The sequence below is a fragment of the Corapipo altera genome, unplaced genomic scaffold (genome assembly GCF_003945725.1).
Source record: "Corapipo altera isolate COAL_440 unplaced genomic scaffold, ASM394572v1 55, whole genome shotgun sequence".
NCBI lineage: Eukaryota > Metazoa > Chordata > Aves > Passeriformes > Pipridae > Corapipo > Corapipo altera.
The window spans coordinates 10,888,808-10,901,277 of NW_020884882.1; the positions used below are offsets into that span (position 1 = coordinate 10,888,808).

General features: G+C 43.9%; 1 protein-coding gene across 2 annotated transcripts; it reads right to left on the reverse strand.

Annotated features, from left to right (window-relative positions):
* Nucleotides 1–5,643: 5,643 nt before the first annotated feature.
* On the reverse strand, nucleotides 5,644–12,101 carry PSMD6 (proteasome 26S subunit, non-ATPase 6). 2 transcript variants are annotated; one of them, XM_027640650.1, is made up of 8 exons: nucleotides 11,864–12,101; nucleotides 10,483–10,688; nucleotides 9,787–9,932; nucleotides 8,893–9,112; nucleotides 8,679–8,787; nucleotides 7,362–7,530; nucleotides 6,091–6,168; nucleotides 5,644–5,955 (listed from the first exon to the last, which is right to left on the reverse strand). In XM_027640650.1, the coding sequence occupies exons 1-8, from the start codon at nucleotides 12,006–12,008 to the stop codon at nucleotides 5,859–5,861; spliced, it is 1,170 nt and encodes a 389-aa protein (XP_027496451.1). In that variant the 5' UTR covers nucleotides 12,009–12,101; the 3' UTR covers nucleotides 5,644–5,858. The 2 variants fall into 2 exon arrangements, with proteins under 2 accessions (XP_027496451.1, XP_027496452.1); XM_027640651.1 differs by lacking the exon at nucleotides 11,864–12,101 and adding an exon at nucleotides 10,939–10,974.
* Between the last annotated feature and the right edge of the window lie 369 nt (nucleotides 12,102–12,470).

A 12,470-nucleotide genomic window follows, 5' to 3' on the forward strand; every position in this document is an offset into this window, starting at 1 on the left:
AAAAAAAATAAAGATGTGATTTCCAAATGGCATTTCTAAGGCAGTTGTCTTCCTGTAAGAGTTCTCTTGCCAAGGAATCTCTCTCTTGTCTTTTACTCATTCTGTCCTGGAGGAGGGAATTGGGCTTGGAAAGATTCTTAAATGTTTCACTGTTCAGCAGAAAATAATCATTTTTACCTTTTGTGCGAGATATTTTACGTTTTAAAGATAATTTTGAAATGAGCACTACATAATGTCAATGTGAATGTAGGCCTTGGAAGCATCTTGCTCGGTGTTGAGCCTGGTTCTAAAAGCAATCTCCTGTGTAAAATGTGTGAATAGTTTGATAATTTGTATACATAATCAAGAGCATCTGATCAGCTGAACTCTGTGTTGGCTGCTGTATAGTACATGAACAAATGTCATGGGATAGAAAAATTACTTTGGATATTTAAAAGAAAAATAAATATATAGTCTATTTGTTTTGTAACAAGTTTCTGTAAATAAAATAATTTATACTATTTATAAGAAAAAGTTGTGCTTTGCTTCATGAAAAAGATTAGTTTGTTGAACAAACATGTTACTAAACAAGGCAATAAAATTAGGACTTTTCAATAAATGAGGTTGGTTGCATGGAATACATTATATGTTTCTGCTTCATTATAAAATCCTTCACTATTAAAGGAAAACATTATCTGTATTGGTGCCTATGTGAACTAATTTCAGAGAATTGGACGTGGTCAAATTCTGTCACTGTACCTCAGCATCGTGGGTCAGCCCGGTAGGATTGGAGCTTTCCATCCTACAAGGCTTTGGTACCTGGTTTTGATCGGTGCCTGGATCACCTCTGCAGCATTTTCCTGTGCAAGGGAACTTTTGTTACTTAAGACTTCACTTTATATTATTTTCTAATCAGAGTCATGAGGCAGCTTTCACAGCCCCAGATGCAATATGTTGAATCATCGTGTTTCCTGAATTTTTTTTCATTCCAAAAAAATATCTTCCACGTTTTTCACAGTTTGAAGATCAAATGTGTGAATTCTGCAGGTTAAATACTCTTACAAAGCTTTTCTCTGCATGTGACTCAGGACTTGGTGTTGTGGACAACTTCTGAGGAGCAGTTGGTAAAACTCCTGTAGGACAGGACTTTAGAGTAACATCCGTGGCAATGGTTCCTTTATTCTGTCTCTCTTTTATTTTTTTTTCCTCTTATAACAAGTTTTCCTTAATATTTGGAATAAATGCTAGAAGATGCAAAAGGGGTGCAGACAACAAGCAAGTTGTGCTTTATCTTTTTGTAATTAGGTACTCCTAATAGTTGTGTTGACTGAAGATTTTTCTTTGCTTTTTTTTTTTTGTCTTGCCTTCCTGCAAATATTTTTACCTTCCTAGTAGCACTTTCTACCGTCTGTGCCATCCCATGAAAGCTGTTGGCACTGAAGCTGGTTGTGCTGAGCTGTACAAGTGACCACAGCATGGAGCGCACGGGAGTCGGGTGTTTGTGCAGCAGAACAACTCTGAGCTCTCTGCTTGGCGTTCAGGCAAGTTCATGACTCTGAGTCTGCTTCAAACTGAAGGAATAACTCTGCATTTAACTGCATTTAATACAGGGTTCAATAGCCTCTAAAACTGGCAAGGTGAAGAAAGAGGAAAAAAAGCTGCATTTATCCTGTGTAACCCCAAGCTCTCGAAGGTAACTCAGCTCTGTGGATTTGGAGCATCCTCCCTCTCCCCTTCCTTTGCTGTGTTTGGTGCAGTGCAGTGCCAGGGAGCCCTGACCCCTGAGCAGAGCAGAGCTGCTCTGTGAGTTATTGCTTCTCCTGCAGGCTCAGTAGAGGGGTTTGTGATGGAAAATGCCTTCTGACCAGGTGCTGGCCTGGAACGCAGTAAGCACAGACATCCCTGGCCTGGGCAGAAAGCAGTTTCTTCCCATCAGTGATTGTCTTACAGGAAAATACTTGAGTTTATATTTGGGAAGAGTTATTTGCATGCAATGAAATCCCAGTGTCAGAGGTTCCCTGTGGGGGGTGGGTTGTGCATCTTGTTGATGCCCTTTGCATTTAACATCAAAGCTGGTGATGTGTCCTGGGAAGCTGAAGGTGTCTGTTGGGCTTAAAGGCTACAACCTGCCTCTGGCAGAAACTCTCCTGAGCCCTGGTCCTGCCCCAGCAGCTCTAGATGCAGGGTGGGTGTGAAGTTGGCCCTCCCTGCACACGGCAAACAGCCCTGGCACCCGCTGCCTTTGGAGGCCAGAGTGCTCCGTGGGCACCGCTGTTTGTGCCATTACCAAAACAACCAACACAAGGCCTTGCCATTGGCTTTATTTAAATGCAAATTCCTGTTGGTTCATTATTATCACGTTCTGCTGCAACACATAATCAAACACACGTGGCTTGTAGGATCCAGCATGGGACTTTTTAATTTGACTGGATGTTTTTCTCAGTGCTTTGGCTCAGAGCTGTGTTAGCTGCTGGATTTGTTCCTAACAAGCAGCATGGGAGCTTTGTCATGGAGAAGTGGCATATGCTTGGGTCTTTTTTCTGACCCAACAAACTTCAGGGGAACCTCAAAAACCTTTAGAGAAGTTGTTCAAGCTAACCTGGATTCAAACTTTATTGAAAAGGAGGAAAACTGGCCTGCAAAGTGCAGTCAGAAAGCTTTGTCCAAGCCCAGGAGAAAAGGCTGGTATCTGTGGCCAAACTGGTACAGAAGTACCATCAGCAGAGACAGTGTGTTGCTGCTTGGGTTCGGTGCTCTCTGACAGTGCTGAAGTTTTTTGTCCTCCATTTTGCTGTTGAGCTCCCTTTACCAGAGTCTCTTCCCATCCATAAGAGGTGACTTTTTGCTAAAGCAAGTGCCTTGTCTCTTGTCTGCAAGGTTGGACCCTGAGCTCTGGAGCCCAGTGTTCGGTGAGAGAAGCAACGGAGCTGTTGGCAGGTCAGCAGAGACAGGTGAGCCAGAGAACATTTGCACACAAACTTTGTAGCAGAGCTTTGCTAACAAACCCTACAACACCCCATCTCCTGCTCTTCCCGCCCGCATTCCCACCCATTAACGGCAGGGAATGCACTGCAGAGTGAGGTGGAAGTGTCTTGGTGTTGTGGCTGTGGCTTGAAATCTGTGTCTGGTTCTGGCTACTTTGTTGCGAGGGTGAAGTCAGCCTTGCAAAGCGAAATTGGAGAATGGCGTTAGCTCAAGAAACTGCACAAGCTTAAATTACGAGAGAGAATGTACAGCTTTGGTATGTGGACTATAAATCCATGGAAAGGTGTCAAGAGCGAGGCACAAACGGCTGTGTCTGGAGTGCTGCTCACAAGCAGAGTTAAATAAAGGGAAATCATGAGATCAGATTAACCAAAGGTAAAACTAACATGACCATGGGACAGTAAAAAGTTACTTCAGGGCTTAAAGGAAGCAGAAGTTCTAATGCTTCTGATTTGACAGGGAAATGGAAGTAGGCAGTTAAAAACAACAAAATAGACATAATTATGTCCTTGATAAGCTCAAAGCCTGACCACCCTGGACCCCTCAGCATTCCTACTCTTTGGACAAACTGTGTATCAGATGCTTTTTCTTTTTTTCAGGAGAGCAAACACCTGCTCTGGCTAAGCTTTGTGCCTTCAGCTGTGAGCTTTAGGTGTTGCCTTTCCCTGCAACTGTCCAGAATTTTATTCCACCACTATTTGGAATGGCTGAGAGGCTGAACTGCTGCACAAAGCCTTCACGTTGCTCAGGTAAAATTGCTATGACTCTCTGCTGCCAGGCTTTGGCCCAAAAAGGTTTGGCAAGAAGTTCTGTGGGCTCTCCTTGGATCCTCCTTCGCAGGATGTAGGCTGAGATCAGGAAATGAGCAAGGCAAGTCAGGATCTTTAAATGGGGTCTTTGCTCTGGTAGGATTGTGCACTTCTGTTTGGAACATTGAGTAGAGAAACCAGATTCTGAAATGCTTGGCTCCAACATGATGATAATGATGGTTAGGATAAAATGGTTAATAGCTCTCCAAAGACTCTTTAGTAATACTTTTATTTTCCTCACAGAGTAGGCATTTCTGTTTTCTGTTGCTCTTACCTACTCTAAGAGAACACCAAGATTTCTCTGGAATGCATGAAGCCCTGTTAGCTTAGTTTTCTTGAGTAGGTTTCTATTCTCTTCAACTTAACAGTTAAAAAAATACATGATAGTACATAAACTGAATGGAAGTTTTGATATAGTTAGTTAAGACCAGTTAAAGTAGAAACGTGCTGGAAAGGAAAATTTATCTGTGCACCAGAAATGAAATCCCTCAATTCAGTGAAGACATTCAGACAGTATGGTCTTCTAATAGGCTTTGCATCTGCACATATGGAAGGTAGAAAACATGTTCCCAAAAGTCAGCCTGATTAAAGGCTCCCTAGCTGGCTCTACTTATCTGGTATGGAACAAATCCACAAAAACAAGAGACATTACTGCAGCTTTGAAAAGTCTGAATACTGGGTTATATCAATTAAAACTTTATAGGAAGTGGTATGTGTGGGAACACACAAAACAGAGACTCATTAGCTGACCACCTGGTGAATTCTAGAGTTCTCATTTATTACTCTCACTATTCTGAAAAAGATCAGAATTTTCTTCTATGTAATACTGCTTGAAACTTAAACCTTTAAACTCTAGCTAAGTATCTACTTCTTGGATGGGGAACAACCAAAACAGCTTCCAGTAAGTAGTAAAAGAAACCCAAAAATCGTGAGGTCATATTTTGGTTTTCAGAACAGTTCATCAGAGAACAGTAACAGCCCCTCAGCACTGAGGGGTCCAACCTCGAGCAGGCAGCAGCAATTCGAAGACAGGAGATAACTGGGCAGGGGAAATTTCACTGTCCTGTCTGTGGCACAGCAGCTTCCAAATGTTGGGACTCTTCTTTGTGTACATCTACCTGTTGGGGTTACTTCAAGCACTGGAGTTGCAGTGAATACTGGCAGTAAATGGGTTCTGTTGCCAAGTGCAGCGGCATCAAACAGCTCACAGAGCTCAGTCACAGACTGTCTTTGGGAGGAGGGGAAAAAACCCTCCAGGCAGGCCAGCAGGGTAAACAGCTGCTGCCTACGGCCAGAAACCATGTGTCATCAGCCTGGCAGCAGCCTATGTGAGACATTCATTCCTCAGCAGCTGTGAAGGAAGAAATCGTAACCCCTGCAGTACTTGATCAGTTGTGTCACACTGCAGTGGTCACTTCCACAGCTCCTGCCATCACTGTGAGCTCTGCAAATCTAACCCAGGCAGGAATTACAAATGTAATGCTTTGCTCACATGCTGACTTCCTGTAGTTTTAAGGGAGAGGCTACTTCAGTTAAAGACGTTCCCAAAGTTTTAGTCCATATAGTTTCTGTGGTTATATTATTTCTTCACCCCAACCACTTGTATCCTTATTCCTTCTCCCTTAAAGTGTAACCCCCTTATTGCAAGAGTTTGTCCATGTCTGGACAGTCCACAATCTTCACTAAAATTTTTGGCTACTTTACTATTACGCAACTGATTCTTTTCACCTCTGATTCCAATACAAAAGTCTTAAAAAAGCAAGCATAAAATGGCCATGAGTTCTCTCTGTTCACAGGTTGTGACCCTGCTTTGCTATTCAGTATTGAACACTGTATAAAGAGGCAAGGAAAGGAACAAAGTATATTACCAAAGAGATCACCAATGGTATAATACATTTAATAAATGAACTGGGTTCCGTACACCCGAACAGAACAGTGTGTACATAATGAAGTGGAAAGTAAAAACACTACCTCTCCTGCTAGTTATTTTTTTCCCTACAGTATACCAAGTTATACAATATATTTATAGGTTACTTCCAAAATGTTTTAAACATCTAAATCTTGCATTCCCTTGCATTAAAAAAATTACATATTAATTACTCTGGAAAGTTTCTGAATTCTGTTTAGCAGCAAATCTCCTTTCTTGATGGTTTCTTGGTACTGCCAATTCTTGCTATCGGGCCTGGGAATTGTGAGGGGGGAAAAAAAGGGGTTAGAAGAATGTTTTTTATATCAAGGCACTAAACATTCCTGTAGTAAATGTCATCAAAAGGTATATAATTGAACTGGGCTGTCAAAACCAGGACTTGTTACATACCTGTTAGTTTCTACAATCTCATTTACTTTGTCTATTTTGCAGTGCAATCGCCCAGCTGCAATAAATCTTGAAAGCTCCCTAAATAAAGAAAAAAAGTTGGTTAGATCACGTTTCACCAAGGACTTGTAGACCTAACAGCACTGAAACTGCTGCTACAACACAGCAGTGTCACCACGCTGTATTTCTGAAGCAGCAGCCAATGTATTTTCATAAGGTATCTTATCTTATGCATCCTCATCTTATTAAAGCTCAGACATTGCACCCAAGAATAATCATTCTAGTGATCTGAACACAAAACCTCTTACTACTTTCTTCAGAAGCCAAAGTGTTGTACTTGATTCAGTGAAACTTATCACTCAGCTTAGCATCAACTACTCTTCAAATCCAAAGGCAGCAGTTGTGCAGTGCACCTGATTTATCCTGGGGTAAATATCTTCATGCCAGTCAATTCATTAGAAAAGTCTCTAAATAGTTTTTAAATCTTTTTTTTAAATGCTTATTTTATTGTTATTTTGCTTTATCAACTGGTGGTCTATCACTGATGGTAGAAGAAAATATTCCTGTGTTCAACAGTTACAACAAGTTACAATTTGTAATAAATTACTGGGAAGCATAAGAATTAGTATGACTTTAAAGCATTTACCTTTGAATTGAATGGGTATTTGGTTTCTCTCGAAACACTTATTAATTTTGGAATATTTCAAGCAGTTTCATATTTCTGTAAGTTTTCTATATTAGAAAATCTGAAACCGCTCTGAAACAAGAATGAGTCTCGTGAAGGCATTTGAAACAAAGTGCTTCATGTACATAGAGTAAAAGTCAGTTACTCACTTCACTCACCACTTACCATGACCTAAATCTGTTGGTTTTATAGAAAAGAATTACAAATTTAGTCTGCAGCATATGATTTAAGCAAAAAACATCAGATCCTGTCCATGTACCAGAAAGCAAGCAAAACTAGAGGGGGAGACTGGCAGGGTATACAAAATGTGCAGATCCCCCAAGTTGTGACAGCTCAGTTTTTGCACAGCTGTGAACTAAGTCATCCTCTAAATTCTAAAGTTTCACAGCACACAGAGGTCAATAAACATAGCAGTATAAGAACCAATTAATTAACAAAATACTAGTTTCTCACGCTCTTCCACAGAAACATAGCTTGGCACATTTAAAATCAAAGCAGAACAAAGATCTTTATTCGTAATGAGATCGCCATAAATACTTAAAAGGTATAAAGTGAGATCTTTATGAACTTAAAAAGCCAAAGAACTTACTGATCTATGAATTCTACACTGACTCCAAAGGCTTCTGCCATGTATCCTAACGTCAACGACCGGTAAGACTCCAGGAGCTGGCTGTACGCGTGGATTCTCATTTCCCGCACGTAGTATCGATAGTGAGGTGCAAACAGCCAGTCTTTCTTCATCTCTTGCTCTACAATAGCTGGAAAGGAAAAAAAAAAAAAAAAAGGAAAAAAAAAAGAGTCAGTAATCTGCAAGAAATGCAAAATATCAGTTATGTCAATAAAACACATGGCACCAGTTAATAAGTAATGGGTGTGACCGTAGCTATATTGTATTCTTGCATTCCTCAGGATATGAAAGGGATTCTACGCTAAAGTAAATTTGTGTAATTTATATCAGTTCTGGAACCAGGTGCAGTAATAACATGCAAATAAGATTGTGGCAGAGCTAATGAGAGCCTGTTAATCAGCACAGAATCCTCCTGTCAGGGGTGAGGGGTATCACCTCGCTGAAAGCAGGAGCTGCATCTGCCGTCTTGCAGGAGCTGTGCGGTGCTGGAAAACGAGCAGAACTTGGTATGTAACTACTTAAAGAAACGTTCTTACCCGAAACTGTGTAAGGAAATAACATTAACTTTCTGCTACTAGCTCTTAAATTAGCTACAAGGATTTCCAGGCACTGAAGTGATTTTTTTTCCGGACAGTTTCAGTTCTCAGCAAGGGATAAGGCCAGCAATAGGAAAACGCTGTCCTTTAACTCAGTCTCATCAGGCCTTGTGTTCCACAAAATGAAGGATTCTTTCTAAATATCTTATTTTCTTGTGTTCTAAATCTTACAGAAGGAAAACAAGCAGTCTCAGAACTCGCAAGAATGAGTTTTATGAAAAGCTTTTCTTTGGTGTCACCTTTTTAAACAGAAACCAGAGCAGAAAGCCAGCAGGAACAACACTGAAAACTTTCTGGGTAATATCTTGTACAGGTTGAGATTTCTGGGCCTTTAGACTGCAAGTTCCATAACTTCTTTGGAAGATAAAACCTTTCAAAACTTTCCTGACCTGGCTCTTCAGGTAAGACACTGTGTCACAGCCATTTTCAAAATGCTTTTCCACCTAATCAGATGTGACCTTTCACAAAGCTCATTGGATGTGAAATTTTTCTTCATTTGTTTGAAAAATCAAAGCAGGAGATTTTAGGTCACTGTTAAAAAAAATCTCTAGTTTGTTTTTTTTCTGCATGTAGCTCTAGTTCTAGACTGGAGGTACTCCACTGAAGTTGTGGAAACAACTAACTGAAGAAACAAGTAACTGCAACACCTGAAACAGTGTTGTAGGACAAAACCCAGCCTCACCTAGTGACTGGAAAAAGGCTGCATAACGGCATTCGTAAAGGGAGAAGAGATACTGTCGTACAGCTGGCAAACTGTGCAAGGCTTCCAGGATCTCGGCTCCTTTAATAACCTGAAAGCAAACAGACATGTTTAACCACCACTTTCAGCCTGGAGATGGACAGGTTAAGGAAAGGCTGTGTCGGTTTGCACCAGTGTTTCTACCTGCTTTCCTTACCTTCTCCCTAAGGTCAGGCCTGTCCAAGGCAATCATGCTGACATAGACAGTGTATGTTACAAACGTTTTGTAATCCATCAGTTCATAGGATGTGAACGTCGAAACTGTATCAAGGAACAGCTCTGCTGCTTGTTTGAAGTCTCGAATTGCTACACAGTAAAGGCCCTGGTAAACCTTGAGGCGGTTTCTCCTGTCCCAATCTCCTCCTTCTTCTATTAGACTTAAAATAGAACAAAGAATATTTACTTATGTAAATGTGTCATGTCATAAGTTATACAAAACAAGTATGAATCAACTGATACCATGACATTAGAGACAGAATAACTTGGCTTATGTTACAGCTTGTTGAAACAGCCCAGGTCCTGTACACCTGTTGGGTAGGAAAGTATCTTCCTTGGGACAGAAGAGGCCAGATACTTTTGCACAGTGCAAGTTCAAGCTGAAAGGAAAAGGTAAATATTACTGTCAGCCTCAGCTGTGGCAACAGTTTTCCACTGCCTTTGTGCTAAAAACAAAGCTGTCCAACTGCAGCATAGAAAAAATGTTACAAGTTGCCATCTTTTAAGAATCATATTAACAGAAAATTGGAGTGGCTGTAAGTAGGAGAGGAGCACAGGCTGAGTCACACAAAGTGGGAGCAGGGGGTGGGCTACAAATACAAATGAAGCCAGCTGCTAGGAAACAGCTGCCACAAAATATTAACTTTGCTTTTCTCTTCCCCTTCATAAAAAACTCCAGGAATAGGAAGTACAAGGTAACACCCACCCATCACTGTGATTCTGCCTCCCAACCAGTCCCAGTCATTTCTGGACAGAAAGGTATTTATATTCCATTTCTTTTGCTACAGCTTGTTTCAAGAGTGCTTTAGTGCACTCAGGACAACTCCAGTGGTACCTTTTTGCCTTTTCAATGTTCCGTGTGATGAGGTCGTTATCCATATAAAACAAGCCAATCCTTAGGAGATAGAACACGATATCCAGACGATGTCCCAGTGCCACAGTTTTGTCGTAAGTCTTGCGGAACGCAGTCAGAGCTCCCTCCTAGCAAAAGAGTGTTTTCTACCATAAGAATGTTAAAAGCCCCTACAACACTTACAAAATGCCTCTGGTAAGAACACATATTGTCTCCTCCTGCCAGTTGTGACTTTGTCAGTTTCCCATAACTTTCACTTTATGGATTCCGAATAATCTTAAAGACTCAAAGTTTAAATCACATTAGAAGAGCTGATTCTCGTGTATATTTTAAAGCTAAGGACTATGAAAATCTACTCTGTAACTTGAAATTAAGCTGCAAGATGTAAATAGCTCAGAAAAGTTTAAAGGCACAAGGAAAGTGAAAAATGATATCTGCAAGGGGAAAATAACTTTTTACCTTGTCAAGAAAAAAAAGATGTTTTCTTTTAGGGGCTAGGGTTTTTTTCCCAGATAATTTAAATTTCAGTAACACCCTTCCCTATCTGCCATCCACACCTGAGCTGTGCCAGTAAGAAAAGGCACTGCAAGTCCCCCAGTGCTCACTGGGATCTGCCCAGCTAAGAGGGTTACCATGCACTGTGTTATATGAGTCCATAAAGCCTGTGCCATCACCAACCTTGTCCCCAATCCTGCACAGGTACTCAGCTTTGGCCATCATTGCATCCCGGATTTCGCTTTCCCCCAGGATCTTCTCTGCATCCTCTAACTCGTTGTCAAGACGTTTCAGCTCCTCCTCATTGGCTTTCTTCATTTTGTTCAGCAGATCCGTGTCCATCTGCCACTCCAGGGACTTGCACAGGGCTTCGTAGTACGGAGCCATGTCTGAAAGAGAAGCAGGAAGAGCTCTGCTGTTAATTGCTGAAGTGACTGTGTGCATGTTTCCAGGACAATGCCATCATCAATGCCAGCGACAACCTTCTTATGCCCAGGTACCTGTTAAATCCAGACATGGCACAGACAGTGTTTCTGCAGACTTTGCCCCTCACACTTCCTTTTGCTGACCCTTTTCCATCACTGCTCTTTACACCTCCCCCATTTGCACTTTCCCTGCTCTGGGCTGGGGCAGCCTCACCTGGAGTCCTGGGGGCAGATTTAAGCACCACAATACAAGAAGGATATTAAGCTGTTAGAGAGTGTTCAAAGGAGGGACGTGGAGATGATGAAAGGCCTTGAAGGGAAGCTGTATGAGGAGCAGCTGAGGTCACTTAGTCTGTTCAGCCTGGAGAAGAGGAGACTGAGGGGAGACCTCAAAGCTGTCTGAAACTTCCTCATGAGGGGAAGAGGAGGGGCAGGCACTGATCTCTTCTCTGTGGTGACCAGTGATAGGACCCAAGGGAATGGCATGGAGCTGTGTCAGGGGAGGTTTAGGTTGGATACTATAAAAAGGTTCTTAGGGGGTGGTCGGGCACTGAACAGGCTCCCCAGCGCAGTGGCCACGACCCAAAGCCTGACAGAGCTCAGGGAACGTCTGGACAACACTCTCAGGCACAGGGTGGGATTGCTGGGGCTGTGTTGTGCAGGGCCAGGAGTTGGACTTCAATGATCCTTGTGAGTGCCTTCCAACTCACGATATCCCATGATTCTATTTATCCCACTGCGAGCACAGCAGACCCCGGCGCTCAACTCAGGACTCTCACGATACCAGCACAACACAACAGCGGTCAGAGCCGGGGACAGGGCACCGCACCCGTATGTCCAAACCCTCCCTGCCCCACCTCACTCGCCTCACCACCCTGCTCTGGGGCTGTCCTCGCTCAGGGGAGACAACCTCGGGGGCAGAGTGACCACAGGCTGCTGAGGGATGTGCACACACACAAACGCACAGCCCCACACACCCACTGCCACCCGCACACATCCTCGGGGTGGTGACCAGACACAGCCACACCGCCTCAGGACAGACAGACAGTCGGATCCGGACGGACGGACAGATCCCCTGGGCAGCAGTGCCTGTGCAGGGACAGACCCCCCGCATCCCAAAACCCCCGGCCCACACTCACTGTGCAGCCGCACCGCCGCCATCAGCTCGTCGCGCGCGGCGGGGTCGGGCGCGCGGGGCCGCAGGCTGAGCAGGAAGCGGAGCTGGGCGATGCGGAGGTCGGGGTTCTTGGGCAGCCCCTCCTCCTCCAGGTTCTCCAGCGGCATCGCGGCGGCGGGACGGGGGACGCGGGACACGGGACACGGGACACGGGCCGGGGCTCGGGGCCGGGCGGGCGGCGCGCGCAGTGACTCAGCCGCGACCGGCGGAAGCGGCCGCGAGGTTCCGCCGCGCAGCGCCCCCTGCCGGCCCGGAGGACCCGCGCGGGTGAGGGCGGCGGGAGCGCCGGCAGGGGGCGCTGGGGAAGAGCGGGGCCGCCACAGGAACGGGGCCGGGAAACAGGGACGGGAACACGGGGGGACAGAGCCACAGAGTCACAGAAACACAGTCACGAAATCACAGGCACGGAGTCGAAACCACAGAAAGACAGAGTCACAAAATCGTAGAGTCACAGTGTCACAAAATCACAGTCACAGAATCACAGAGTCACAAAAGCAGAGTCACGAAATCACACCATAACAGGATGAAAGGGGACACAACGGGTCATCTGCTCCCACCAAGTGTCTGTG

Excerpts from the sequence above, each read along its gene's own strand:
- PSMD6 (XM_027640650.1), bottom strand. The coding sequence starts at position 12,008 with ATGCCGCTGGAGAACCTGGAGGAGGAGGGGCTGCCCAAGAACCCCGAC. Across the intron at positions 9,933-10,482 it reads TGTGCAGGATTGGGGACAAG|GAGGGAGCTCTGACTGCGTT; the intron begins GTTGGTGATGGC and ends CTCTTTTGCTAG. Across the intron at positions 5,956-6,090 it reads GAGATTGTAGAAACTAACAG|GCCCGATAGCAAGAATTGGC; the intron begins GTATGTAACAAG and ends CACAATTCCCAG.